Raw genomic sequence first — 26,137 nt, 5'->3', positions numbered from 1 at the left:
TCCAAGGGCAAAAGCCGTCGAATCCGCACAGCGTTTACTGTAGAGCAGCTCCGGGTTCTGGAACAAAGTTTCCAGAACAGCCACTACCTGTCGGTGTTCGAGCGCTACGCCATCGCCACGGCTCTTCGCCTCTCCGAAACCCAGGTCAAGATCTGGTTCCAGAACCGACGCACCAAATGGAAGAAAGAACGCGAGGGAAAAGTGCCCGAGGAGCAATATTCATGTGGACTCAGATGCTCACCTCCTACCATGTATTCAACCAACCTGCCTTTCAATCCAATGCATTATCATCAGGGCTCACAATTTCAGATAATTACTTCTACGCCATCAACCATTCTGGCACCGTACAGCCATCATGCGTATTGACGAAAAATGATTGATCATTCCGCAGAACATTCAAGATAACATGTAGGCTGTAATATAAAATAGGCTGTAATATACAATGAAGTTTTAACCTGCTATATCATAAATGTATTTGTGCAATATACTAATAGGCTACTGTATATACATATTTATAATGAATTACTATTTATGTACTATTTGGTGTTAAAGCCAATGAAAAACTATGAAATGTTAAATGATATTTTCATACAATTAAAAAGCTGATAACTTATTTTGTTACATGTCCACTTTAAGATAACATATTTTCTTTCTAAATAAAAGAGATAACAATTATTCTCCCTGCTTCTTTCATGAGCCCAACATTGCCCAGCAACACACACCCACACCTGCACCCACACGCGCACACACACACACACACACACACACACACACACACACACACACACACACACACACACACACAAACACACACACACACACGCCAGCAGAGAGGCATAACGATGCAGCAGATATAAGTCATAGCAACCAGTCTTTCCAGCAGTTTCCTGGCTAATCATATGAGAGACGCTCATAGAGGACCATTTAGAGACACACACACACACACACACACACACACACACACACACACACACACACACACACACACACACACACACACACACACACACACACACACTCACTCACACACACACACACACACACACACACACAAACACACACACACACACACACACACACACACACACACACACACTCACTCACACACACACACACACACACACACACACACACACACACACACACACACACACACACACACACACACACACACACACACACATTGAATCTGACGAGCCAAAGCACATCTGTGTGCAATCTAGCACATGCTCTGTGTTATTCTCAGATGTCAGAGATGGCCATCGGTTATGGCCCCCTCACTATCCATCCGATACCACCAGCTTTGAAAAATCCTTTGTTGCGTTTCAGATTGAAGACTGACATATAATCCTCAATGATAAGCAATGCTAAATGGTTTCTCATTTTAGGTAACTCCAAAATGTTTAAACCCCTGGAACCTCTAATAAAATGTTGTTGAATAGGTTTGATTAAAATATGTGATGTCATATTATTCAGATCAAATATAGTCTATAGGTTTAATATTCATCTACATTGTATAAAACAAAACCAACTGTTTTAAATAGAAACAGACAATGAGGATCTACCTTCCTTTCCTTACACAATCTGTTGTTGCTTGTAACAGCTGTACATGACTAGAATTGTGTGTTTTAGTTGGACTGGATGGACATTGCTGTTCCAGTAATAGAGTTATCTTGGTATGACAGGGTACAGCACACACACACACACACACACACACACCTAGTGGCTTTTTGCAGGTGCTGGACATCCAAATATGAATGGTCAACAGCAAAAGAGAAGAATCTGCACTCTGCAGTATACAAAGACCTAAGGGTTGAAATCAGTGCAGTGAGTGGATCCCCCTCTCCTGCAGATTGTTTTATTAGGAAGTTCTGAAAGATAATTTACTTCACGGTCACCAGGCACTAACTCTGTATTAGAAACAGATGGACAGACTGGAAAAGAATGCAGAACATTAGACATAATACTAGAAGTGTGTTTTCGTTATGTATGGACCCCAGGAAGAGTAGCTGCAGCAATTCCAACAGCTAATGGGGATCCTAATAGACTAAACCAAATAGGACATTTGATCTGTCATTGATTTTTGTTTATTTTATTGGGACAAATATGTGGGGTTGTCGGTCCATTTTGAATCATAAAAGGCTGATGTTTTTTTAATATATTTTTTTAAAATTAAGGGTTAGTTCTCTCACAAATCCCACCGACTGTATTATGTAACTACTTTGTCTAAAACACACAAACACACACACACACACACACACACACACACACACACACATGCAAACACACGTGTCGTGGGAATGGCATGAGTCTCCCCTGTACTCAGTATCTAGTACTGACAGCAAAGCCAAAAGCGACTTACAGCAAATACATTTGTCTAAGTAAGTGAATCATCTATCCATCAGTCATCATAAGAAAAAGTAATCTATGCTATTATGGAAATGAATCAGTTTTCCATGAATATAAGATATTACTAATTAGCCTGGGTGATATGTTACATGTTACAGTAATGAAAGAAAAGTGTCTCCATCCTTAAGGCGTCAACTGAAATACCCTCCAAACCATGGAGGGCACAATGGAGGCACAATGCCTTAATACGTAACTCTCACACATCACATGATAACGAGGTATCTAGGACTAAATACTTACATGACTAAAGTGCCGTCCAAAGTTCATAACACTTTCATTAACATGTGCTGTGATCTAAATGATAACAGCTCTCTATCCTCTCTTTACGTCAGATACATGAGCTGGGTGCTGAGCTTTGATGCTGGGCGCTTGATGAAGTAAAGCAGAACGGAATGTCATCCTGACAACTGTCTGTAGTCTGACTAAGTCTTGTGTCTAGAAATAGAACACTTAGATATCCCCACATCAGATTGTAGTTATTGTAGAAAGTAGACATAAAGGACTCAATGGTCTCTTCTGTATGGCCATTTCAGGTTTTTCACGAGGACACTTCTTTGAGACTTTTCTTGTGAGCCATTGAGTAATGAGTAAACATAACCAGCTCTCCAGTCCCTAAGCTGAGATGCAAAAAGAATCAGCTGCAACTCACCAGTGGGTCCCGACTCACCTTTGGGGAACACTTGTGCAATTAATATTTTTTGCATAGTGCTTCGACAGCTCACATCCCTCTTTTCTGTCACTCCTCCCCCCCCCCCCCCCCCCCCCTCTCAGCTCTTTATCTCTCTTTTTTTGCTTCAGTGCGATGTAAGAAGCAGAGACAGGTCTCGACATCTCTTGTTCGACCTGAAGGCATGTGGGGCTGTTCCGGGTTGTTTTGGTCAGTGAGTGTGTCTATGTGTGTGTGTGTGTGTGTGTGTGTGTGTGTGTGTGTGTGTGTGTGTCTCTCCAGGAGGTCTGCTTAAATGCTTACTCCCAGCTACAGAACTTGGATGCATTCTTAAACATATAATTTGTTTTTCTCCTTTTGCCTGAGTAAATGCTTTTTTTCAGGAATCATGAAACACTTAGAAATGGCTCCTCTCCTCTGAAAAATATCCCTTATGTGTGTAACAAAATGTTTTGGGGGAGAGGTATCAAAACAGCTTTACTATAATAACATCTACACGAACTACAACAACTCTTGTTACGTTCCATTACTACTCTTCTCTCCTATTCTTTTTTCTTTCTCTCAGTTTTTTCTCTCTCTCTCTCTCTCTCTCTCTCTCTCTCTCTCTCTCTCTCTCTCCGACCTTGGAATGTGACGTGTGAGTGCTCCTCCCCCTGAATGCAGAAAGAGGGGGGGGAATAAGGTAGAAATGCCTGCAGAGGAGTGTATCTGTGAACGAGGGAGTGTGTGAGTGAGGGAGGGGGACGGACAGGAGCAAAGCTGGGAGGTGTGCTCTACTGCTGCTGAGACTCAAGACAGCTGCGTTTCCTTTCCTCCACCTCTGCCAGGAGGCAGCTTTAAAACCTTCAGGCCCACAGCTCTCTCCTCCTCTCCCCTCTCTGACACACCACCAAACAGAACAAAGCTCTCTACATTTCTACAAAGCGAAGCTGTCTACTCTGTTCACGGCTACTGGAACTAAACCAACCAGAACACACCTCTTCAAGACTCCTCAAGACTAAGACATCTACAGAGACATCTGACAGAGACATCTACCCGCCGACTGTTGGATCTCTACACGTGCAGGTCATCTGTGACTTCCCACTACCTGTGTGGGAGATTGTGGGTGGGCTTGGCCTGGTGACACTACAACAGGAGTTTTGGCATTTGGTCCTCTGTGTCTGTTTTCCTAGTTTGGTCCTAGACTGATCTTACTGGGTAGTGGAGGTGGAGATGAAGGGGTCTGTGTTGGTTCTCTGGGTCTGTCTGGCCCTGTGTTGGGTGCTGGTCTCTGCTGATAGTGTGGGGACACATGACACTGAGGAGGGCAAACACTTGACAGGCCAGTCTCAGGTGAGAGCGGCCAGAGGATTAGTAGGGCATGGGAGAGAGGGGGAAAAGGAGGAGGGGGTGGAGGAGGAGGATGTTGCTATGATGGACGAGCCTGCTGTAAAGGTAGAAGAGGAGACCAAACCCAAGAAGAAATCGCCTGAAGAGGTGGAGGCAGGTAAGAGATGACTTCATTTCTCTCTTTATCTCTCTCTCTCTCTCTCTCTCTCTCTCTCTCTCTCTCTCTCTCTCTCTCTTTCGCTTAGCCTTGTCAAGAACAGAAACCATTGTAGAACTTTCAGCTGCGTCAGACTGCTCTAGGGAAGAAGATAATGAACTTCAGACACACAGCTGGACTTCCTCACTAGAACACATGTGGGACCAGACCCATGTTTTATCCAAACTCAAGATATCGAGACACAGAGTCTGTTCAGACACACAAAAATAGAGCTCAAGTTTGTGTGTGTGTGTGTGTGTGTGTGTGTGTGTGTGTGCGTGTGCGTGTGCGTGTGCGTGTGCGTGTGCGTGTGTGTGTGTGTGTGTGTGTGTCTGTCTGTCTGTCTGTCTGTCTGTCTCTCTGATAGGGTGATAACTAGTTCAGAGGGTCTTAATGTCCTCCTATTCATATCCTTCTTTCCCGCCTCTCCTTCCCTTCCCTTGACATCCCTCCTCTCTACTCTCTAATTTCACTCACTGCAGAGCAGTGTGAGTGAGACAGGAAAGCTGTAATCAGTCAGCCAGGCAAACAAATATTTAGTTTACATTGAGAAACCCACACTGTTAACTTATCTGTCCTCATGCTCCCAGCTGCTGTTTTGAACAGAATGCTTCCCTCCCTAGTAGAGTACTTCTCCTCAAAGAGCAATTTGTTTAGCAGCACGGAGACATACTGTATAAACAGTCTTCCTGAGCCTTAAGATTTATTTTAATTGTGCCACCTCATGTGGTTGTGAGTGTCTGCGTGGTGTGAGGGTGAATGTTAGATGGATTCAGTCTGGAGGTGGAGATTTGCAGCAATATACACTTAGCGGTTTGACAGCATTTTATTGGCAGAAGTAACTCATCTCTGCTTCTATGACCTGGATTCAGTCCACTAGTCCACCATGATCAGCCTGCAGATTTGTGAAAACATTATTTAGCAATTTGATTAAAACAGTTGTATATCTGTCATTTGGTGAATTGAAACATACAGTAGTTGTGCAAAATACGGAATAAGAAATATTTCCAAAGTAGCTTTCTATAAACAAGGAGGCAGGAGAGGGGTTTGACAGCCCTGTTGTAACAATGGCACTGATATTCCATGTGCGCCATTACATTTTCCATCGCAAGAAGCAAAACCACAAGCCATGGTAGTTCTTTCCAAAACCATTCATGGGTGGTTGAATCAGGTTTCCTTACAAAAAAGGCAGAGTTGGCAGAACCTGAAACCCATGAGATATTTTGTTGGACTGTTTAGCTTGTACTGCAGATCATGATGTCTGCATTAATTTGAAAACACAGAATTGGTAGGCATAACATGACCCATCCTATGCATGAAGGAAAGGATAGGATAAAGGAAAATAGATGAGGAGTGAATACATTCTAGTAGTATAGCTCACTAAATCCAATGGCCTTGTCCCAACTAACCACTTCTAATGTCTGTCTCCAATTTAAAATAGGCTCTGTCCCAACACTGTTTTATAGTCCTCATTCCACATCCGCTTACTTTATGACTGATGTGAGTAGCTGGAAGCAATATGGTTGATATACACTGCATGCTAACTGACTATGTATGAATGTAGTATGTGTCATAGGAAGGTATGTGCCGTCTGCATGTGTTGACCTGATGGGAAATGGCAAAGCTGGAGAAGACAGAGTTAGACTGAGGTAGAAACTGGTGATGATTCATTACATTAAAAGGGTTGCAGTAATTTAACTTTACTGCCGGTGGGCAGTAACAAGTGGAAAACCATGTCGATCCGTGTGCCTAGCTGGCTGTGTAAGGATGTTGACATTTAGAGATGTAGGTAATCTTATGATCTCATCATGGAACCAAAGCAGATCTTGAGGACCAGGACCAGTCTACTGGGAGAAAACAAGTGCCTCTCTGTGTGTTTTAGGCCTATGTCTGCCAGGGGAGTCTGAGGACTGTAATGTAACAAGACAGGACATGAACGGTCTCACTGCTTATGAACTGCTTATAAACCATCTAAAACGGCTTATAAACCATCTAAAACTCCTATGCATTATTAGTCTTTTATCTATAGTAACTATAAGTCATTAATTACAATGACATTTAGGTTAATCACATTACATTACATTACATTACATTAAATCATGAACAACTAGTCATACACATACATATTATTATTATTATTATTATTATTATTATTATTATTATTATTATTATTCCCCCCCCCCCCCAAAGAATCATATGTTTATAAGAAGGAGTGTTACCAAGCAAAGAAACAGCCGGACTGCTGTTGACATTCAGAGTTCCTCTGCCTTAGACCCAGGGTTCAACTTCATTACTGGATGACACAGTGGGAGGGGAGGAATGTGTTCAGAGAAAGAGAGAGAGAGAGAGAGAGAGAGAGAGAGAGAGAGAGAGAGAGAGAGAGAGAGAGAAAGAAAGAGCGAAGGGGCTATACTGTAGAGTAGTTTCACCCTCTTCTCTCTCAGACTGCTAGCTTATAATCTGCACTTTATTCCCCCCTGACCCTTATCTCTCTCTCTCTCTCTCTCTCTCTCTCTCTCTCTCTCTCTCTCTCACTCTCTCTCTCACTCTCTTTCTCTCTCTCTCTCTCTGACACACTCTCTCCTCAGCCAGGGCAAAGAAAGCTGCAGAGAAGGAGGCCAAAGCAAAGAAACAGAAGGCCCCCAAGCCAACCAAAAAGCCCAAGCCACCGAAACCCACCAAGAAGCCCAAAGCGCCTAAACCCACCAAGAAGCCCAAAGCGCCTAAACCCACCAAGAAGCCCAAAGCGCCTAAACCCACCAAGAAGCCCAAGGACCCTAAGAGCCCAGGGGAGAGGAATGAGGCGGTGCGACCAGAGACCAAACGCCCCACACTGGAGGAGGAAGAGGAGAGACTGCTGATTGAGCTTGGCTGGGACAGATGTACGTACTCTCTTAATCGATTTAATCAGTCAATACAAAATTAGCAAGGGTCACACATGGTATCAATATCATACATACACTTAATAAAACTCACACAGACACCATCCATGAAAAATACAGAAATCAAATACAGTATACTTGCATGTGTAACTACACGTGAGACCTAGCATAGAGGCCATGGAATAACTAGCTATTCACATCTGTCTGGCTGTGTGAAGTCACATGCTGCTTTGTCTCCACAGTGATCCCACCCGTGACCCAAAAGGAGCCTGAGAAGGAGGGTAAGACAAGGACAGACCAGAAACTAACCCTAACCCTAACCCTAACCCTAACCCTAACTGCTGTAAAAGCTTTGGTTACAGCTCAGCTTTAGCACACTTGACTCAAATGTCATGGTGTTGATTGGAGACCATGATAAGTTGGTTGGTTAAATCAAGTATGTGAGTGCAAGGCTGGACCAAAAGGACAGGGTTTTCGACGCCCTTGAGATAATACAATGAAATCACTATGAGAAATGAGCTAATCTATGAGCTAATTATTTCCCTATGAGCTGGTTCTTTTAATGTCAGACCTTTAAAAAAAACAGCTGACAGGCTCATGTTCATGTTATCATTCCATTCATTTGCAATGTAAGCCAAGTTAGCCAATGTTTTGACCCTGGTGGTTTGTCTTCTTTGTTTCGGCTTAGTTGACAAACAGCCAGTAGTGCCCACACCCTCCACGTCTGGCAAGAAGACCCTCACTGAGCATGACGAAGACTACTGGGATGCCAGACGTATGTTTCAAGCTACAAAACTATGTGATTCTATCAAATGTCTCAGTCTTGGGATGTCTAAACGCCTGTCCTTTCTGTCTTTAGCAGATGAAATTCCAGGTCTTTACCCTGGTAACAGACAGACCACAACTACAGAGGTCATCATGTACATACCAGGTAACATAAGGAGTTAACAGTAAACAGAATTTACAGTACGTTGTTGTGTATGTTTTCCACTGTAAACACGTCAGATGTGGTGACCAATCTGTTTCTGTTTCAGAGGAAACCACCACCACACCATTCATAGGTCCCTGGTATGAAGAATATGATTATGCAGACTGTAAGTCCATCGCCTTTCTGTCTGTTTGCCTATCTATCTATCCAGCCATGTATCTACACTATATTGTAATTGCTATCAGTAGTCAAATACTTGGTCTTGGTCAATTGTTTCAGCTCCTCCCTAACTGTTGTTGTCTCTCTCCACAGTGGCAGCAAAGAAATTGGAGGAGGAGGAAGAGCAGGCTCGCAAGGAGAAGGAGGAAAAGGGTCTGAATCCCCTAATCTTTTTAGAAGAGATAAAACCGTTTTATGTCCCTTTTAGGCACCCTTAAATGTGGATTGATCACTTGGGTGGTTGGGGGCAGAGAAAAAAAAAGCCTTATCAAAACAGCTGCTGCCATGTGGAGGGTCCCTGTGGATATCACGAGAGAGACAGGGGGAGGATGGGTTAGGATACGGGGCTGGGTGAGGAGGGGGGTCATTATGAGACTGTGCAGGCGTTGCTGTTTGGAGAGAGAGAAAATCTACTTTACTGCAACTCAAATTAGAACATCTGTGCCATAAGTATGCTCTTATGAAATTGTAGTGAAACATTGCTTGACTGTTTCTCCTTAGCATTACTTTATGTTGATCAGCCACAACAACAAAAAAAGCTTATTCACCTGAGAAAATAATGTGTAGACTTAATGGATACTTAAGGAATAAACATTTCGCATGTAAGGAGTTAACATACGTTGTCCACTGTGCCCAGCTTGTCGGTACAGTTTCTTTGGAAAAACTGACCCATATGTTTCAAATACAAAAAAGATGTGGAATTTGACAACAAATGGAATTGCAGCGCTGTTCTGTAGCAGCACATATGGAATGTGCTGGGCTGGAGAGCCAAGGCCATGTGAAAACATGCTTAGTCACATATTGTTTTCCCATCACGTTCCACAGCTGAACGACTGAGGAAGAAGTGGGAGGAGGAGGAAGAGGAGAGACTGAAGCAGATGCCAGTTCATATGGAGCCAAAGAGTAAGAGAAGCATTGCTGCTCTGGAGAAACTATTGGCTCTCCATGAGGAGTTAGAAATACACATTTATTAGTACCTTTTTTGATATAGTTACATTCTATCTCTCTCCAATGTCATCCTGACAAATAAAGAAGTCATTTGGGTCTGATGTTTACAGAAAGATTTAGGAGGGGAGTGGTTTAGCTCCTCCGCTGAATTTTGGAAGGGCCTGCTTTGAAAGAATAGTATCCAGCTGCAGCAGGCATCCTCATGTCCCAGACATGCAGATATCCCTGACATAGTAATATCCTGTTAGGTTTAGGATTAGGGTTGGGGTTATGGTTTCCTATTGGTGTCACAGGGCACTTGGAGAATGTGGATCAAATGCCTGTTGACTGTATACAACTGGGTTTCTCTCCATCTAGCCTCTTACTGTAAACCCAGAAAACAGACTTCTAACATGTTCTTTTTAGTCTTTAAGTTCAGATCTGAGACGTCTTTTATTGCCAGTAAATCCTCATTAAAAGCAAAAAGAATGCTGTCACAGAAATATAAGATAAACCACACAAAAAAACAAGTCATTCTCCCCTCTCAGCACAAGAGCCTTTACAAAACAAGAAGGCTTTAAAAACCCTGTATATGTTTTCCCCCCAGAATGCCCTCCTCTGGGCTTGGAGTCCCACCGTGTGGAGGATGACCAGCTGCTGTCCTCATCTCAGTCCCACCATGGCTTCTCTGCTCAGAGGGGACGTCTCAACATGCAGGTATCCATTATATTTATGATACTTACAGTACCAGTCAAAAGTTTGGACACACCTTCTCATTCAATGTTTTCTACATTGTAGATTAATATCGAAGACATCAAAACTATGAAGGAACACATATGGAATTATGTAGTAGCCACCTTTTGCTTTGATGACAGCTTTGCACACTCTTGGCAAGGTGTGTCCAAACCTTTGACTGGTACTGTATATTCATTACTGCTGTATGCATGAAAATATGTTTTATCAAGCTCAAAATGCAGGTATACTTAGTAGTAAATGAATACCGCTGGTAACCAGTTGAACAGTGTCATATCTTAGTGCTGCTGTATGGCTCAACATGCAGGCACATGCAGTAATAAACATCCTAGATACCGTAACCAACCAGGTATTCAACCCATGCCACCTGTGCCTCTCTCATCTGTTAACTAAACCAAAAAAGGCATATTTTCCCATAAGATCATAAGCTTAGCATAAGCTACCCTGCCATGTTTGACCAGAGAGAGACTATCATTCTTTGCAGAGCTCTAATGATGAGGAAGATGTGTATGGAGGGGCGTGGTGTGCCGACCCAGAGGAGAAGAACCACTGGTTTGAGGTGGACGCCCGTAGAGAGGTGGAGTTCACCGGAGTTATCACCCAGGGAAGGAACTCAGATAAGCAGTAAGCCCTGTGGTCACACAACAGAACAACCTTCGTAAACTGATGAGAGGTCATCGCTGCGGTTTGAGATTTGTTTCTCTGTATTTCAGTGAGGATTTCGTATCTTCTTTCTTCGTGGCGTTCAGCAACGACAGTCGTGATTGGACAGTGCATCATGACGGCTATGCTGAGTGGGTGAGTGGAAAGAGAGAGAGAGAGAGAGAGAGAGAGAGAGAGAGAGAGAGAGAGAGAGAGAGAGAGAGAGAGAGAGAGAGAGAGAGAGCAGAATTAGTTCATGATCCCCAAATGTCAGTTACAATCAGAAGTACAATAACTGGCTCATATTTCTCCTCTCTATCCCTCCACCTTCCCTCCGCTCTCCAGTTGTTCTATGGGAATGTGGACAGGGACACTCCAGTGATGGTGCTGTTTGATTGGCCAGTGGTGGCACGGTACATCCGTATCATGCCTCAGAGCTGGAATGGCAGTATGTGCCTGAGGGCAGAGGTCATGGCTTGTCAACTGGCCAGTGAGTACAACGCTCACCACAGTCAGAACACAGTCAGAACCATAACACCATCACCTCCATAACCATAACACCTCCATAAGCATAACACCAACACCTCCATAACCATAACACCTCCATAACCATAACACCATCACCATCACCTCCATAACCATAACACCAACACCTCCATAACCATAACACCATCACCATCATCATCACCTCCATAACCATAACACCTCCATGACCATAACGCCATCACATCTATAACCATAACACCATCACCATCACCTCCATAACCATAACACCTTCATAACCAAAACACCAACACCTCCATAACCATAACACCAACACCTCCATAACCATAACACCATCACCATCACCTCCATAACCATAACACCATCACCTCCATAACCATAACACCATTAGCTCTATAACCACAACAGCATCAGCTATATAGCCATAACAACATTGCCTCCGTAACCATAACACCACCCTAACCATAACACCCTTACCCCCATAACCATAACACCTCTGTTACCACGACAATGATCAACTCCATCACCTCACCATGACACTCATCCCCACAGGCAGCTTCCACAGTGAGAATGAGGTCAACCCGTCAGACGACCTGGACTTCAGACACCACAACTACAAGGAGATGAGACAGGTGAGTGTGTGACAGGTGAGAGAGCCAGGAGAGCCTGAGACCGTTAGAACTAGACCACTGACTAAAGGACCACTTGTTTAATACCACAGCAGCCACACACTGTCTGTTCTACACGAGGGCAGCTCGGATCTCCTTTCACCACCTCTGTTTCTCCCTCCGCCATCTCCTGCCACTTTCTCTATATCTGCCCTCTCTCCCTCACCCCCCACCCCCCACCCCCACCCCCATCCCCCTCTCTCCCTCACCCCCCACCCCCCATCCCCACACGCCACCACCACCCCCCTCTCTCCCTCACCCCCACCCCCCATCCCCACACACCACCACCCCCCTCTCTCCCTCACCCCCACCCCCACACACCACCACCACCACCACCCCTCTCTCTCCCTCACCCCCACCCCCCATCCCCACACACCACCACCCCCCTCTCTCCCTCACCCCCCCCCCCCCATCCCCACACACCACCACCACCCCCCCCCTCTCTCCCAGATGATGAAGGTTATAAATGAAGAGTGTCCCAACATCACCAGGATCTATAACATCGGCAAGAGCTTCCAGGGTCTGAAGATGTATGCCATGGAGATCTCTGACAACCCCGGGGAACACGAGACAGGTGAGACATAGAAGAGACAGGTGAAGGAGGCTTGATGCGTGTGTGTGTGTGTGTGTGTGTGTGTGTGTGTGTGTGTGTGTGAGACAGTTTAGCTTCAGGTGAGACAGGTGAATCGAGTAAGGAAGCCCATTGTCACATAATGATGTCTTCCCCGCCAGGCGAGCCGGAATTCCGCTACACGGCGGGTCTCCATGGTAACGAGGTGCTGGGACGTGAGTTGCTACTGCTGCTTATGCAGTTCATATGTAGGGAGTACAACGATGACAACCCCAGGGTGCGCCGCCTGGTGGGTGGAGTGAGAATGCACCTGGTGCCTTCGCTCAACCCCGATGCCTATGAACTGGCCTACGAGATGGTGAGGTTCCAAAAAGTTGCACCCTCCTCTCTGTCCATTCTCACTCCTCATCAGAGATCTGACTTAAATGACTGGGTTGGTGTGAGCAACAGCATCACCTGGTGCCTGCCATATTGCTTTCACCCATCCTATCCGATTTGCACAGATCTGTGAAGGGGAATGAACAAGGCAAAAATGAGGGAATAACTAATACTAATACTTAAATAAAATGCAGCCTGATAAACAAATCAATCAATCAATTAATCGATCAGTCTTCCATGGTGCTGTGCTGTTACTGAGGCTCTTCTCTCCACTAACCAGGGCTCTGAGATGGGGAACTGGGGCCTGGGCCACTGGACTGAGGAGGGGTACGACATCTTCCAGAACTTCCCAGACCTCAACAGTGTTCTGTGGGGGGCGGAGGACAGGGGCTGGGTCCCCCGCATTATACCCAATCACCACGTCCCCATGCCTGAGAACTTCCTCAGTGGCTCGGTGTGTGTTTGCTCCAGTTCCAGACATTATGAAGGAGATTTCTGTTCTGATTTCTTAATGTTTTTGTGAATTTGAATGACTCTTTTTCCTATTATTATTATTATCATTATTCATTCATTATTATTATTCTGTGTGTGTGTGTGTGTGTGTGTGTGTGTGTGTGTGTGTGTGTGTGTGTGTGTGTGTGTGTCTGTGTCTGTGTCTGTGTCTGTGTCTGTGTAGGTTGCCGTCGAAACCAAAGCCATCATTAACTGGATGGAGCGGAACCCATTTGTGCTGGGGGCCAATTTGCAGGGGGGGGAGAAGATGGTGGCATACCCATTTGACATGCAGAGGCCACCTAAGGCTGTGGGAGTAGGTTTCTACTTGAATGATTTGAAGAATGATTCGACAATGATGTGATGAATCAAGATTATTCAGGAACCACATATCTACCCTCAGGATCAAATGGAACTCCCATTGAATGAATTGAAACGATTTGAGCAGTTGCACCCCCATGTGTATCTCCTGGTTTCTTATTGGACTTATGTTTTTGTAAAATCCCTCTGGATATCGTTCCAGGTCTCTGGGGGGTCACTGCGTGAGGGAAGGCCGGAGGAGAGCCACCAGATGAATGAGGAGACGTGGGCCCGGATCCAGAGACAGAACGAGGGATCTCTAAGGGAGACGGCAGATGACACCATGTTCCGTTGGTTGGCGATGTCGTACGCTCACAGCCACCTCACCATGACAGAGACATACAGAGGGTCCTGCCACGCTGATGACATCACCGGGGGACAGGGGATCATCAACAGAGCTAGCTGGAAACCTGTGGTGGGCAGTGAGTGTCAACAGAGCGAGGAGAGGAGGAGGAGAAAAGAGATAGGGAGTAGGGAGAGGGAGAGAGGGAGGATAGGGAGAAAGATACACAGATGGAGGGAGGGTGAAGGAAGGGCGATGGGGGAGAAAATGTGTTTTTCATGCGTTTTAACCGTCTGTTTCGAACACTTTGTAAATCCACAGGTATGAATGACTTCAGTTACCTGCACACCAACTGCTTTGAGCTGTCTATCTTCCTGGGCTGTGACAAGTTTCCTCATGAGAGTGAACTGGCCCAGGAGTGGGAGAACAACCGCGAGTCTCTGCTGGCCTTCATAGAGCAGGTGAGAATAAACTGGACACACACTGCTATTACAGCAGTTCAGAAAAAGACAGATAAAACAGTGTATGTCTAAAAACAAAGTGAAAAGGACATACCTTTTGTATGCTACTGGGGGGGCATCTGAGCTTAGTTGTTTCCTCTGCCAGGTACATCGTGGGATAAAGGGTCTGGTGAGAGACATGGAAGGGAACCCACTGGCTAATGCCACCATATCCGTGGATGGCATAAGGCATGACATCAAAACTGGTAAGTCTTACACACTTACACGCATAGCAATGCAGCGAGAGACCAGCCAGTCAGTGCCAGGGAAGTTTATAGAAAAGACATCAAAATGTACAAACTGATGATATAACACCACCTACATGATCAGAATACGCTACATGTCAGCCCCACTGCTTTCATGATTTCGGTCCCCCTATGTCCATAAGTGCTCAAACCCTCTCTCTCTCTCTCTCTCTCTCTCTCTCTCTCTCTCTTTCTCTCTCTCTCTCTATGCTCTCTCTCCTGTGTTCTCCCTTCTCTCTGTAGCTGCTGGTGGTGATTATTGGCGGCTGTTGAACCCTGGGGAGTACCGTGTGACGGCCCGTGCTGACGGCCACTCTCCCCAGACTCGGCTCTGCATGGTGGGCTATGACTCTACGGCCACCCCCTGCAGCTTCACTCTGAGCAAATCCAACTGGGACCGCATCAAACAGATCATGGCCCTCAACGGCAGAAGGCCCATACGGGTGGTCACTAAGACAACAACAAGTAATGTCAGAGGTGGTGTAGACGGTAGTGTAGGAGTCACCAAAACAGATACCAGTGGGACAGCAACAGCTAACTCCCAGAAACTCCGTCGCCTACGGCTGATGCGCATGCGTAGGTTGCGTCTGCAGAGAATGAGAGCCAACATCACCAGAACGACTGTTGTCATTACAACCACCACCACCACAACTGCAGTCCCCACGACGACACCGAAGCTGGAGGTGGAGAACACCATGTCCTGGTATGACTCATGGTTCCCTGTGGAGAGTTGGTCCACAGAGACCACACCTGCTGAGGGTCTCGCTGAGTCTGAGCCCACGCAGGACTACGCATTTGAGTATAAGATTGATGATTACTAAAGTCAATTACCCAGCGCTCACAGCTCTCTTGCCTATGGTCTGTTCATAGGGGTTGATGTTACAGAATGTTCAGATAAAATCATGTATTGTGTTAAACAGACATGCCTCTCTGTCAGGTAGAATGAAAAATGTCAGCTCTACATTTCTCTCTGTAATTATCGGAACATTCCCCCTTAGTGAACAGGCCCCAACATTCTAGCTGCCTTTTTGTAACACATTTTATACGAAAAGAAGAATAGGCCTATCTCATGATAGCCTCAATTTATTTTGAAATATTTTTGTTATGCTTATGGAGTATAGATCTGGCTACATTCTCTCTGCTGAGCAGAGAGCTAGCAACAAAAACACATCTCAGTCATTGGAGAATGTTGTCCAAGAGACATCTTGGACCATTTACAAGAAAGAATGTTTGAAATGTGTCACAGACATGAGAGGGCAAGCAGGTTATTTGAAACTGAAATACAGTTTCTTGACAAGAATGAATGCATTGCCTTGCCTTGATTTCCATGGAAACTGACATGTGTATGGTTTCATGTAATTTCTCATTAAAGGAATTTTCTATATGTGCTCTTTCCTAATGCTGTTCATGAAATCTAATAGCTCTAAAGACATCAGCAGGATATATCAATGTATATATTGAAAAATATACATCTATACCGGTATGTATACATTTTATTTAATAATATATAAACACCAAACATGACTGAGAGATAGACTTGATAAACCACACAAGTGTGCTCATAAATAATGTGTATTATATTTTGATTAGATGATTCCATAAACATTAGACAAATAACATAACATCAATAATGACTGTGAGTTTCACACACAAGAGCAATTCTAAAAATAAACCCGAAATGATAAATTACCTCCATAGAGAGGTGTTATACAGTGCCTTCAAAAAGTATTCAGACACCTTCACTTTTTCCACATTTTGTCATGTTATAGACTCAATTTAAAATGGATTAAATTAAAATAATTTGCGTACAAGTGTGTGATTGAGTCCATCTTAATGCAAGGATAATGGTTCATGTCATTTTGGAATTAATGTCTTTGTTTTTATAGGGTCTCTGATTTGCATTTTTATTTGAGTCTATAACACAACAAAATGTGGAAAAAGTGAAGGGGTCTAAATACTTTCCGAAGGCACTGATATTTTGCGTAGAGATGAGGATTCTGAAGAGATTGGGTAGGTACCATTGTTTTTTCTCCCACTAGATTGTGGGACTCATAACACGGGGAAGTTTAGTGGGATGGATAACATCCGTTTATGACGTCGGGTTCAGCCGGTACAGCAGCCGAGTCTATGGGTGTGTAGCATAGCGAAAGTGAACGGATCTTTCTCTTTTTGTAAGATAAAACCATCGTTTAACAAGTCAAAGCCAGTGATCGTATTTCCGTATTTTATAATCAGATTTGTATCCGACTTTAAGTCACGTAACGTACATTACGTTTGTAACTATTTTCGCATTCTTAGCAACATTGCTAGCTAGAAGGCTAACCAACAACTTATTTGATTAGCTAAGCTAATTAGCTAGTGTAATTAGCTGTCAAGCTCTCGCTGGCATTCACACAATCTTGGCGTTCAAGACTTAGGGCGAGAATAGGGCGAGGTAAGTTTTCATTTCTAATCTTTCATGAAAGAAAATTAACCAACAATTGTTAACAAGTCAATATGTGCTTAGCAGCCTGTTGCTGGAAAGTTTTTCCCAGAAAATATGTAGATAAAAGCAGGAAGGTCTCTAATATATTGTAACTGTAGCCTATTCGGAAAGGTTTGGCAAGCTGAGGTTGTCGAGAAACAAGGTAGACATAATGTAACGTGTAGCTATACATTTTATGTCAGATGCAACAATAACAAGCAGTCTGTGGACGTCATTGAGTTGGGCTCAATTTGATTGTAGCATTACAGAAAATGTATGTTGATTTGGTGTTTCAGGCTTTGTTAGGAGAAAGGAACGATGAAACTCTACAGTCTCAGTGTCCTCTACAAGGGGACTACCAAGTCCAACCTGCTCAAATCTGCCTACGACCTGTCATCTTTCAGCTTTTTCCAAAAGACCAGGTTAGTTTTTGCCACGTCCCAGATCAGTTTGGGCCCTAGCCAGCTCCAATAGTGTAATATTATTGTTATAGTCTACCAAACAGATTGGGGAATAGGCTAGTTATTCATTGGTTCATCTCATCTGCCAGCTGACTTTTGAAGAATCAGTGAGAGGTGTCAGTTTATTTGTACCTGCCCACTTACTGATTTCAACCTTGTTTATATGTGTCTTGTTTCTTCTGTGTCTGCTTCAGTGTTCAGGAGTTCATGACGTTTACCAGTGCCCTTATAGTGGAACGCTCATCTATAGGGAGCCGAGCCACTATCAAAGAGCAAGGTCAGTGTGAGGACAATGGCCATGCTTGTACACATGCTCACACACAAACCCTCTAGAAGAAAAAAAAGAAAAAGAGATGGGGTCTGTGAGACTGACTTATGTATGTGTTCACTCTCAGAGTACCTGTGTCACGTTTATGTACGGAACGACAACCTGGGTGCTGTTGTGATTGCTGATGAAGAGTACCCCTCGAGAGTGTGTTTCACCTTATTGGATAAGGTAGGGGACCGAGCTCTGGATGCTCAATTTCATATTGACCCCTAGCCCCACCCCTATTTTGAACGCTGTTTCCAGAACAGAGATTGGTCTTAGGGGGGGCTTAGCTTGGATTTAGCAATGCTTGGACTACAACTGGAGCCATATTATATAATATTGTCCTGTTCATGTGATCTGGATTATTTTCAGACCCTCTTACCAGGCCTACCCCTCCTGGAGGGCAATGGCGACAGCAGAAGGCCTGCCTTTAATATACTGCATATCTAGAAGTGATATGACATGTTTCCCCCATGGTCATGTTTTTTGAAAAAGGATTTGAAGTTCATTGAAGCGTGCCTCTGTCTTCAAAAGGCAAAACCATTTCCGTAACGTCCATGTCAGGTAGAATGATCAGGTGTATCACTGTGACCATTTTCAACCGGACATTTCTTGTTTGTAAAGCAGTCCTGTCTTCTTCTCTTGTGCTCTCTCAGGTGTTGGAGGAGTTCTCCAGGCAGGTGGGCAGTATAGACTGGCCCTCTGGCTCTCCAGCTACCATCCAATACGCAGCCCTGGACAGCTACCTCGCTAAGTACCAGGTATCTCTCGCCTAACAAACACACCGCAGGTTCATTAACCCGACCGCCAGATCTGTCTAAAGTTGATGTGATACTACTCTTTGGTCGTGTGTGTGTGTTTAGAATCCTCGTGAGGCAGACGCCATGAGTAAAGTGCAAGCTGAGCTGGATGAGACGAAAGTCATCCTGGTGAGTTGACTTGCTTACTTACTATGTGAACGCTGTGTGTGGGAATGTGTGGTGTGTCTGTGCGTTTATGCGTGAGTGTGTCTGTGTTAAAGTGAACGTGATCGTGATCGTAATCTGGCGGTAGTCTCCTGTCTCCTTACACCTCTCCTCTCTCTGTAGCACAACACGATGGAGTCTCTGTTGGAGAGAGGAGAGAAGCTGGATGACCTTGTACAGAAGTCCGAACATCTGGGGAACCAGTCCAAAGCCTTTTACAAAACGGTGAGCACAAGATTACCCAAGAATAACGTTACGTAGGACTTCACTAGAGTACAACAGTATACAAGACTTTCCAAGGATGTCTATTGAGAGTGAGACAGTACCTAGACTTATTGTATATATGCATAGAAACCATAAATGTATGTGTTTGTCTCTCAGGCACGGAAGCAGAACTCTTGCTGTGAGGTCATGTGATGCTGTTGAACTCTCCGGCTGGACTGAACCTGCCTCCCTAATCCTCCTGGCCTCTGTGGGTGACACTGCAGTCAAGATTCTGGGATTGATGGAAGATCAGGGGATCAGGGCCCAGTCAAAGTCAGCGTATTTTGACTGGTTAGATGTCGATAGCCTTTAACTTATACATCACCCGTTTGTGCCATTACTTTCAGATATAGTGTTGATATACTGTTCTTCGTCAATGTGTGCGTGTCGTAGAGTCAAACGGTTGTTGAGCAGGGGAGGCCGGTGGAGGTAGAAATCGCCGCCACCAGCCTCCCCTGTTGTTGAGTAGTAACCTCTCTAATCGCTGTTCTCTGAAAATGGTGAGAGAATACAGATGTTTCACATGACGTGCTGAAGGTCTTGAACCAGATAAAGCAATGTGAGGTGTTTAATCCATACTCACTATTAACAAAGCCTGTATGTATGTTTCTGGGTCAATGTTTGTATGTGTTATCTGTGAATTCTAGACATTCCTAGTGTTGTACATTAATTAGAAACACATTGCCTTCTGCAGACTTGCAGCATGTTAAGCCTGAAGCCTTATATATACAGTAAGTATGTGAGCATGTCTGTCTGTGTCTCTGAATCAGCCCTGTCTTGGTCCTAAATGATGTGAAACCGAGTGAGAAAGTAGGTAATACATCTCCCAACCTCTCGTATCGTTCATTGGGAAACTTTGACTGAATTACCTTTCAATCAGAACCCGATGAACACACATTGATTTGTTTATAACACATAAGTGACTTTAGTATCACTGATTGATGGTGTTTGTTCACTATTCTGAGTTGTGTGTGTGTGAGAGAGAGAGAGAGAGAGTTTGAGTGGTTAGACCTTATCATGTAATTCTTATTCTGTGGGTTTTGTGTTGTGTTAAAAGTGAAGTTTCAGGTAATGCAATTGCTGTACAGAGACTCCAAATCCCAGCAGGCCTTTCTATGTGCCTTCTCTCCCTCTCTATACATGTGCCAACTTTTATAAACACTCATGCATCGTTAGAGCCATTCTATGACAATGGTGTCTTCACTTGAGCACAGATCCTGGAACCCACACTAACTGTTTGTTGCCTACCTTATTTGACTCTTCTATCTTTATCTCGCTTTTATCTTCATGCTGTATGGTTCAAGTTCTTCTTTCAAATGTGTGTACCAATAAAACCAATACATGGCATTAAATGTCAATGTGAGGCACGATGGGAAGATGTAATCATGATCAATTAAATTATTCAAAAACACGTCATCTTTATTGTGGTGATGTTCTGTAATGACCAGGTCAGTGTTCATATTCTACACTGAGGAGATCTCATCAGAACAAGCGGATGTCACAAAATGACAGGTCTGTCACATGGCATGAATACACTCTGCTGAAAGCACAAAACATTTAATAAACATTAATTTTGAATACTAAATACAGAACACTTTTCTGTAGTTTTTGTTTATACATATACAAAGAAACCAATAAAGGTATATAACCCATGTGACCGCGCACACCTGAGAGGAGCTCATATTGACTTCTCAGAAACCACTGATCCAGGGTCAGACACGTTTCCATCGCTCTAATGGTTCAGAGGGTTTGGGGTAGGGTAATATAGTCCAAGATCTGTGGTTAGGGATGATCTCTACCTCCAGCCATTCCCCTTTACTGTGATTCAACATCTGCTGCATTTAGGAGGGAAGGCACTTGCACTGACAGTTGGTTTTCAAATCAGTCAAAGAAAACTGCCGCACTGACAGTAAACACCTAAAAAGGTGAGAGACAACTATGACTTTTCACAGGCCAGTGTCGATGAGAGGTGGTTGGTCCAAAGGACTGGGTGAGAGCTCTTTGGACGATGTCATCTGTGATTGGTAAACAGCTACGGAAAGGACTAGGACCGGCCAAACTTGCCTCCTCGGCCTCCTCTGCCTCCTCGGCCTCCTCTTCCTCCACTGCTCCTCCCCCCAGTATAGCGAAAACTCTTCAGGGGGTTCTTGCCTCGGTAGTCCTTCTACAGGGAAGAAGGGTGGGCAGGGTTAGGTCATTGTATGCATACATGTTTCATGAATGATAAAAAAATAAATAATAATAAAATAAAAGTTTTTATTTTTAAATGTGATTGCGTGAGTAATTCCTCACTGATAATAACTCGTGTCATTTGGATAGGTGAAGCTGAGGTTATAGGAGGGGATGTATTTTTAGTTTATGGACAGGTAATCCCCACCTTGAAGTTGGTATTAATCACGCCATCTGGTTTGGGCTTCTCCCTCCTCTTCCTCTTCCTGCCCGACAAGGGGTTGACCACACCCCTCAGCGTCTGAGGGACTGAAAAAGTTCAACAGAAACAATATTACACCTTTATCAGTAAACCAACACCTGAAATCTGAGCTGCAAATACCTTATATCCTACAGTAATGGTGTCATATTTTTACATTCAGCAATCTACAAGCCAGGCCTGTGTTTGTAAGAGGGACACTTACCAAGGTATTCCGGTACGTTCTTCATGTGGGGTTTGATGACAGCAGGGTGCAAGTCTTTATCGTGTCTTAGCAGCTGCAGATCTCTGGGATTGTCCTCAAAGTATGTCTGAGTGACAGGAAAACCATCCAATCAGTTAAAGTGTTTCCCATAAACATCTGCCAACTAATAAGACAATCGTTCTTTCTTAAAAAATGTTATGTGGGGCAGTCCAACTCTTTTACACACACACATATATATATATATATATATATATATATATATATAGAGAGAGAGATTTATTTTTTTATTGGAGAGAGTAAGGAGGAGAGGGCCAGATTCAAACCCATGCCGACATGGGCATGTGTGTATGCACTGTAGGCCACCGTGCTAGACCACTGGACCACCCCAGGCCACCGTTCTTTCTTCTTTAGCACAAAGGAGAGCGAAGGTCCAGGTACACTCACCTTGAGTTTCTCTGAGTTGAGCAGTTCCTGTTTGATTTCCTTCAGTCTGGCCTCCCTTACCGCCTGCTTAGTTACTGACCTCATAGCATCCTACACACACACACAAATACATTCAGAATCACAAATGAACTAATTCACTACAATAACCCGATACTGGCCTTGTGGAGTATAGGGCAATATTTAGTCAGATGATCAGAACTTTCAGCATGGTTACAATGGGGACATATTCTGCCAGTGCCTGTAGTTAGTCTGCTGATGGGCCTGTGGTTTGTGATTGCATGACATTATGAGGTCACGTACCCGACACCTGTATCTGAAGCCCTCGATCTCCTCCATCTTAAACCCGTAAGGCTTCACCGCATGGTCAGCCTTGTCTTGACACACAAACAGAGAAAAGAAGTCAGTCCTGTAACTAAGAGGCAGCAGCACCACAGCAACTTCATGTCTATATTAGGCTACAATACTATTAAATGTACAATTATGCCTCCTCTTCCCCCCCTTACCCTTAAAAAAAAATCACTAAATTAAAGGCTATGTTTTCCTGTTACTTTCACCAATTAAACCCTGTTAGATCAGTGATTACTTCCAAGGACAGGAGGTAGGAAGCATCTTGACAAAGTAGGACCAAGGCCAGAGTTTACCTCCTGTAAGGGCATCCTCCACGTCTGCCAGGAGAGGGAGCTCTGCGTGGGTGACAAAGGTGAGCGCTGTGCCCGGGTTGTCTGCTCGTGCCGTTCTACAGAAGAAGAGAGGGGAGGTTGAGTACCTGAGCTATGTGATAACGGTTGACCTTTGCAGATAAATATGGTTGAGGTGCAACCATATTTCCATCGCCATGTAGACACATTTCTATTCAATTCTAGTTACGCTCACCGGCCGACCCTATGTATGTAGGACTCTACATTTGTGGGGAAGTCAAAGTTGACAACATTGGCGACGTTCTGGAAATCAATCCCTCTGGAGACTCCGTATTCCTTGTCTTTGGCTCTGTGGACACAAAGGTCAAAGGTTAGAGGTTAACGTGCAATCATTTCCACTTCTGAACAAATTAGAGCAGCAGCTCTGCAATAATGTGGGTCTCTGTCAGGTAAATCAGACCTCCTGCATAACCACAACTAGTTTTCATTCAAAAATGATGTGGATAACACATAATGACTGTAAGTCATACAACACTACCATACCCCCCAGCTATCCCCGCAGTCTTCTTCTTCTTCCCCTCAGCGCTGTTTGCGACTGTGGTGGGATCAATCAATTCCTGCTCGTCTGTTGCGATGATGTAATCATAGAACCCCTGGTTAAACTGAGTGATGATGTGGCACCTGGGGAGGGAGAGAAGGAAGATTGAGAGAGGGGGTGGGGTGGACAGAAAGAGAAAAGTTACTAACCTCTCATTAACACTAACAGAAATGGAGACCCAGATCCCTCCCTCTCCCTATCTACCTGGAGTGGACAGGCAGCTCAGAGTTGAGTACGCAGGTGGGGATACTGAACTGTTCCAGGAACAGTTTGAGTCTGTAGCACCTTTCTACTGCTCCCACAAACAGTAGTGTCTTCCCCTGAACCAGGCGCAGTTTCAACAGTGTGTAGATCAGCAGGAACTTGTCCTCCTCCTCACATTGAACACTGTACTGCTGCAGCTGACCACTGTCTGGGAGCTGGGACCCCTGCAGCTTCAGTATAACCTAGAAAACCAAGGTCAGGAGTTAGGATGTGTCCATTTGAAAGAATACCGCATGCCAGCTAGCCAGGTGGACTCTCTTGCGAGGGTTTGTGTGTGCGGTTGTTTGAGGGTCTCTTACAGGATTGTGCAACAGTAGCTCCTTCAGGGCCTGGACATCCTCACTGAGAGTAGCAGACATCAAGAAGGACTGGTAGATCTTCGGCAGGTGACTGAGGGGGAGGTGGGACACACATCAGACCGCAGCCTTTGAATTATGATGAATTGGCTACTAGTGCATGTATATCAGGGTGTGAATGTGTGGGCATGCTTGTGTGTGTGTGTGTGTGTGTCGTCTCACCACAGAAGGCTCTTGAGATCTGCCTCGAAGCCAAAAGAGAAGAGCAGGTCTGCCTCATCTATCACTAGGGTCTCCAGGGACGAGTTCAGAACCAGGTTCTGGGCAGTCAGGTGGGCCAGCACACGAGAGGGGGTCCCCACAACCACATCAGGCTTCTCCATCAGGATGGGCCTGCCACAGAGACGGTATCGAACATGAAGCATACACATCCTTCACCTGTGTAGATCTAGGTGGAAATATGTTGACAATTTCACCTAGCCTAATATGAGAGTCAGGTGGAGCTATTACCATACTGCTAAAGCAGTTCAATCTATTCTAACATCGATCTACATAAAGTGTAGGTGGGACATGGGCAGGCTAGGGATTGGTATTGGAGTAGTAGTTTCCTCTGAACAGACTGACCTCTGGGCTGACAGGTCGGCCTTGCCAGAGATGTCTGCTACTCGGATGTCCCTGGCACAGTAGGCAGTCAGATCACGCATCATAGACTGCACCTGCTTGCCCAACTCGTTGGTAGGCACCAGGATCAGTCCTCTCACCGCCTGCTCACGAACACTCTGAACACACAATAACAAAGGAAGCAAGTGTGAACAACACAAACTAATAGCAAGAGTCCCACACAAACCAAAGCAGTTCATAACAGTTCCCTCTCATCTCCAGTCCTTCTGATGTGAAAGAACTTGACAAGTGAAACACATGAATATACTATCATCTCTCCCGTATTTTCAAATCAGTGCAGATAAGGTAGAGGGACAGAGGAGAGGAAGACCAGGCTCCCAGACATCCACTACTACGGTCTCTCGCTTTCAAAGTTGTCTTCCACTAGCTCCTTTCTTTGCTGGTAGCAGCGCTGCTGTACTCACCTGCTTGGAGGCAAGAATGCGCTGTATAACGGGCACGGCGTAGGCAGCAGTCTTCCCCGACCCGGTCCTGGCCCGAGCCAGAAGGTCCTTCCCTACCAGAGCCAGCGGGATGGCTTTCTCCTGGATAAGGGTGGGATGAGCCCAGCCTAAGTCTGCCAGTGCCTGCGTAGACGTAGCAACAACCGATCGGATATCAAAAATCTCGTTATGTGACACTACAGTAATAACAATAACTGTTTTAGGTCAATTTATGCCAATGTTATATGGCTATCCAGTTTGACACATACAAACAACCATGTATTATTATGCGGACGGGTTAGCTTGCTAACAGCACATTAGCTATACGGTTACATTCCCATTCTGTAGATAGTTCAAGAACAATTTGACATTTTAAGTGAAAATAAGATAGGCATACGTTTTAACACTACATTGATTCCATGACTATATCCAGAGAAAGGGATATTTACCTTTAAAATGCGATCATCTAAGCCCATCTCATGGAACTGTAACCTGTCCGTAGCCATCTCTGCACTGCTCGCTTCCACACGTGTGTCTGTCGCAGGAATTCTACGCAATACGTATGGCAAGTTAGCGCACACACCGAACAGAACGAACACAGCGACACACAGGGATAGGCTGTCAAACGAAAACAAATCCGTTTACGGTATGGCATAACGGTCAAATAATCACGTATCAGTTAAAATATATTTCAACTGCTGTATTTTTCACCAGAAGACGTATTTGCAGACTCATCAATAATTT

The 26,137-nt window shown here is 44.6% G+C and overlaps 3 protein-coding genes across 4 annotated transcripts; 2 read left to right on the top strand and 1 right to left on the bottom strand.

Moving 5' to 3' along the window:
• The first annotated feature begins 3,826 nt into the window (after positions 1–3,826).
• Positions 3,827–16,337, top strand: aebp1a (AE binding protein 1a). 2 transcript variants are annotated; one of them, XM_083669609.1, is made up of 21 exons: positions 3,827–4,562; positions 7,190–7,483; positions 7,726–7,764; positions 8,172–8,258; positions 8,346–8,414; positions 8,518–8,577; positions 8,724–8,783; positions 9,456–9,533; positions 10,165–10,274; positions 10,795–10,934; positions 11,024–11,108; positions 11,298–11,442; positions 12,009–12,088; positions 12,575–12,698; positions 12,857–13,053; positions 13,354–13,527; positions 13,750–13,881; positions 14,089–14,347; positions 14,530–14,669; positions 14,815–14,914; positions 15,197–16,337. In XM_083669609.1, the coding sequence occupies exons 1-21, from the start codon at positions 4,289–4,291 to the stop codon at positions 15,772–15,774; spliced, it is 3,225 nt and encodes a 1,074-aa protein (XP_083525735.1). In that variant the 5' UTR covers positions 3,827–4,288; the 3' UTR covers positions 15,775–16,337. The 2 variants fall into 2 exon arrangements, with proteins under 2 accessions (XP_083525735.1, XP_083525734.1); XM_083669608.1 differs by having other exon boundaries at positions 8,343–8,414.
• Positions 16,338–17,076: 739 nt separating this feature from the next.
• On the top strand, positions 17,077–20,010 carry ykt6 (YKT6 v-SNARE homolog). The gene is made up of 8 exons (XM_083669674.1): positions 17,077–17,387; positions 17,714–17,839; positions 18,073–18,155; positions 18,274–18,374; positions 18,845–18,949; positions 19,052–19,117; positions 19,277–19,378; positions 19,535–20,010. Exons 2-8 carry the CDS (start codon positions 17,736–17,738, stop codon positions 19,568–19,570), a joined length of 597 nt encoding a protein of 198 aa, XP_083525800.1. The 5' UTR covers positions 17,077–17,387; positions 17,714–17,735; the 3' UTR covers positions 19,571–20,010.
• Positions 20,011–20,958: 948 nt separating this feature from the next.
• ddx56 (DEAD (Asp-Glu-Ala-Asp) box helicase 56) lies at positions 20,959–26,049 on the bottom strand. The gene is made up of 14 exons (XM_083669637.1): positions 25,843–26,049; positions 25,376–25,537; positions 24,915–25,069; positions 24,513–24,683; positions 24,294–24,384; positions 23,935–24,176; positions 23,676–23,813; positions 23,368–23,481; positions 23,136–23,230; positions 22,795–22,868; positions 22,495–22,584; positions 22,051–22,156; positions 21,795–21,895; positions 20,959–21,581 (listed from the first exon to the last, which is right to left on the bottom strand). Exons 1-14 carry the CDS (start codon positions 25,897–25,899, stop codon positions 21,462–21,464), a joined length of 1,716 nt encoding a protein of 571 aa, XP_083525763.1. The 5' UTR covers positions 25,900–26,049; the 3' UTR covers positions 20,959–21,461.
• Between the last annotated feature and the right edge of the window lie 88 nt (positions 26,050–26,137).

This window comes from Argentina silus, assembly GCF_951799395.1.
Source record: "Argentina silus genome assembly, chromosome: 5".
NCBI lineage: Eukaryota > Metazoa > Chordata > Actinopteri > Argentiniformes > Argentinidae > Argentina > Argentina silus.
This window is presented reverse-complemented; position numbering and strand designations above follow the sequence as displayed.

Excerpts from the sequence above, each read along its gene's own strand:
- aebp1a (XM_083669608.1), top strand. The coding sequence starts at position 4,289 with ATGAAGGGGTCTGTGTTGGTTCTCTGGGTCTGTCTGGCCCTGTGTTGG. Across the intron at positions 4,563-7,189 it reads GCCTGAAGAGGTGGAGGCAG|CCAGGGCAAAGAAAGCTGCA; the intron begins GTAAGAGATGAC and ends CTCTCTCCTCAG. Across the intron at positions 8,415-8,517 it reads GGTCATCATGTACATACCAG|AGGAAACCACCACCACACCA; the intron begins GTAACATAAGGA and ends TTTCTGTTTCAG.
- ykt6 (XM_083669674.1), top strand. The coding sequence starts at position 17,736 with ATGAAACTCTACAGTCTCAGTGTCCTCTACAAGGGGACTACCAAGTCC. Across the intron at positions 18,156-18,273 it reads AGCCACTATCAAAGAGCAAG|AGTACCTGTGTCACGTTTAT; the intron begins GTCAGTGTGAGG and ends GTTCACTCTCAG. Across the intron at positions 18,375-18,844 it reads GTTTCACCTTATTGGATAAG|GTGTTGGAGGAGTTCTCCAG; the intron begins GTAGGGGACCGA and ends GTGCTCTCTCAG.
- ddx56 (XM_083669637.1), bottom strand. The coding sequence starts at position 25,899 with ATGGCTACGGACAGGTTACAGTTCCATGAGATGGGCTTAGATGATCGC. Across the intron at positions 25,070-25,375 it reads GCATTCTTGCCTCCAAGCAG|AGTGTTCGTGAGCAGGCGGT; the intron begins GTGAGTACAGCA and ends TTGTGTGTTCAG. Across the intron at positions 24,385-24,512 it reads GATCTCAAGAGCCTTCTGTG|TCACCTGCCGAAGATCTACC; the intron begins GTGAGACGACAC and ends CCTCCCCCTCAG.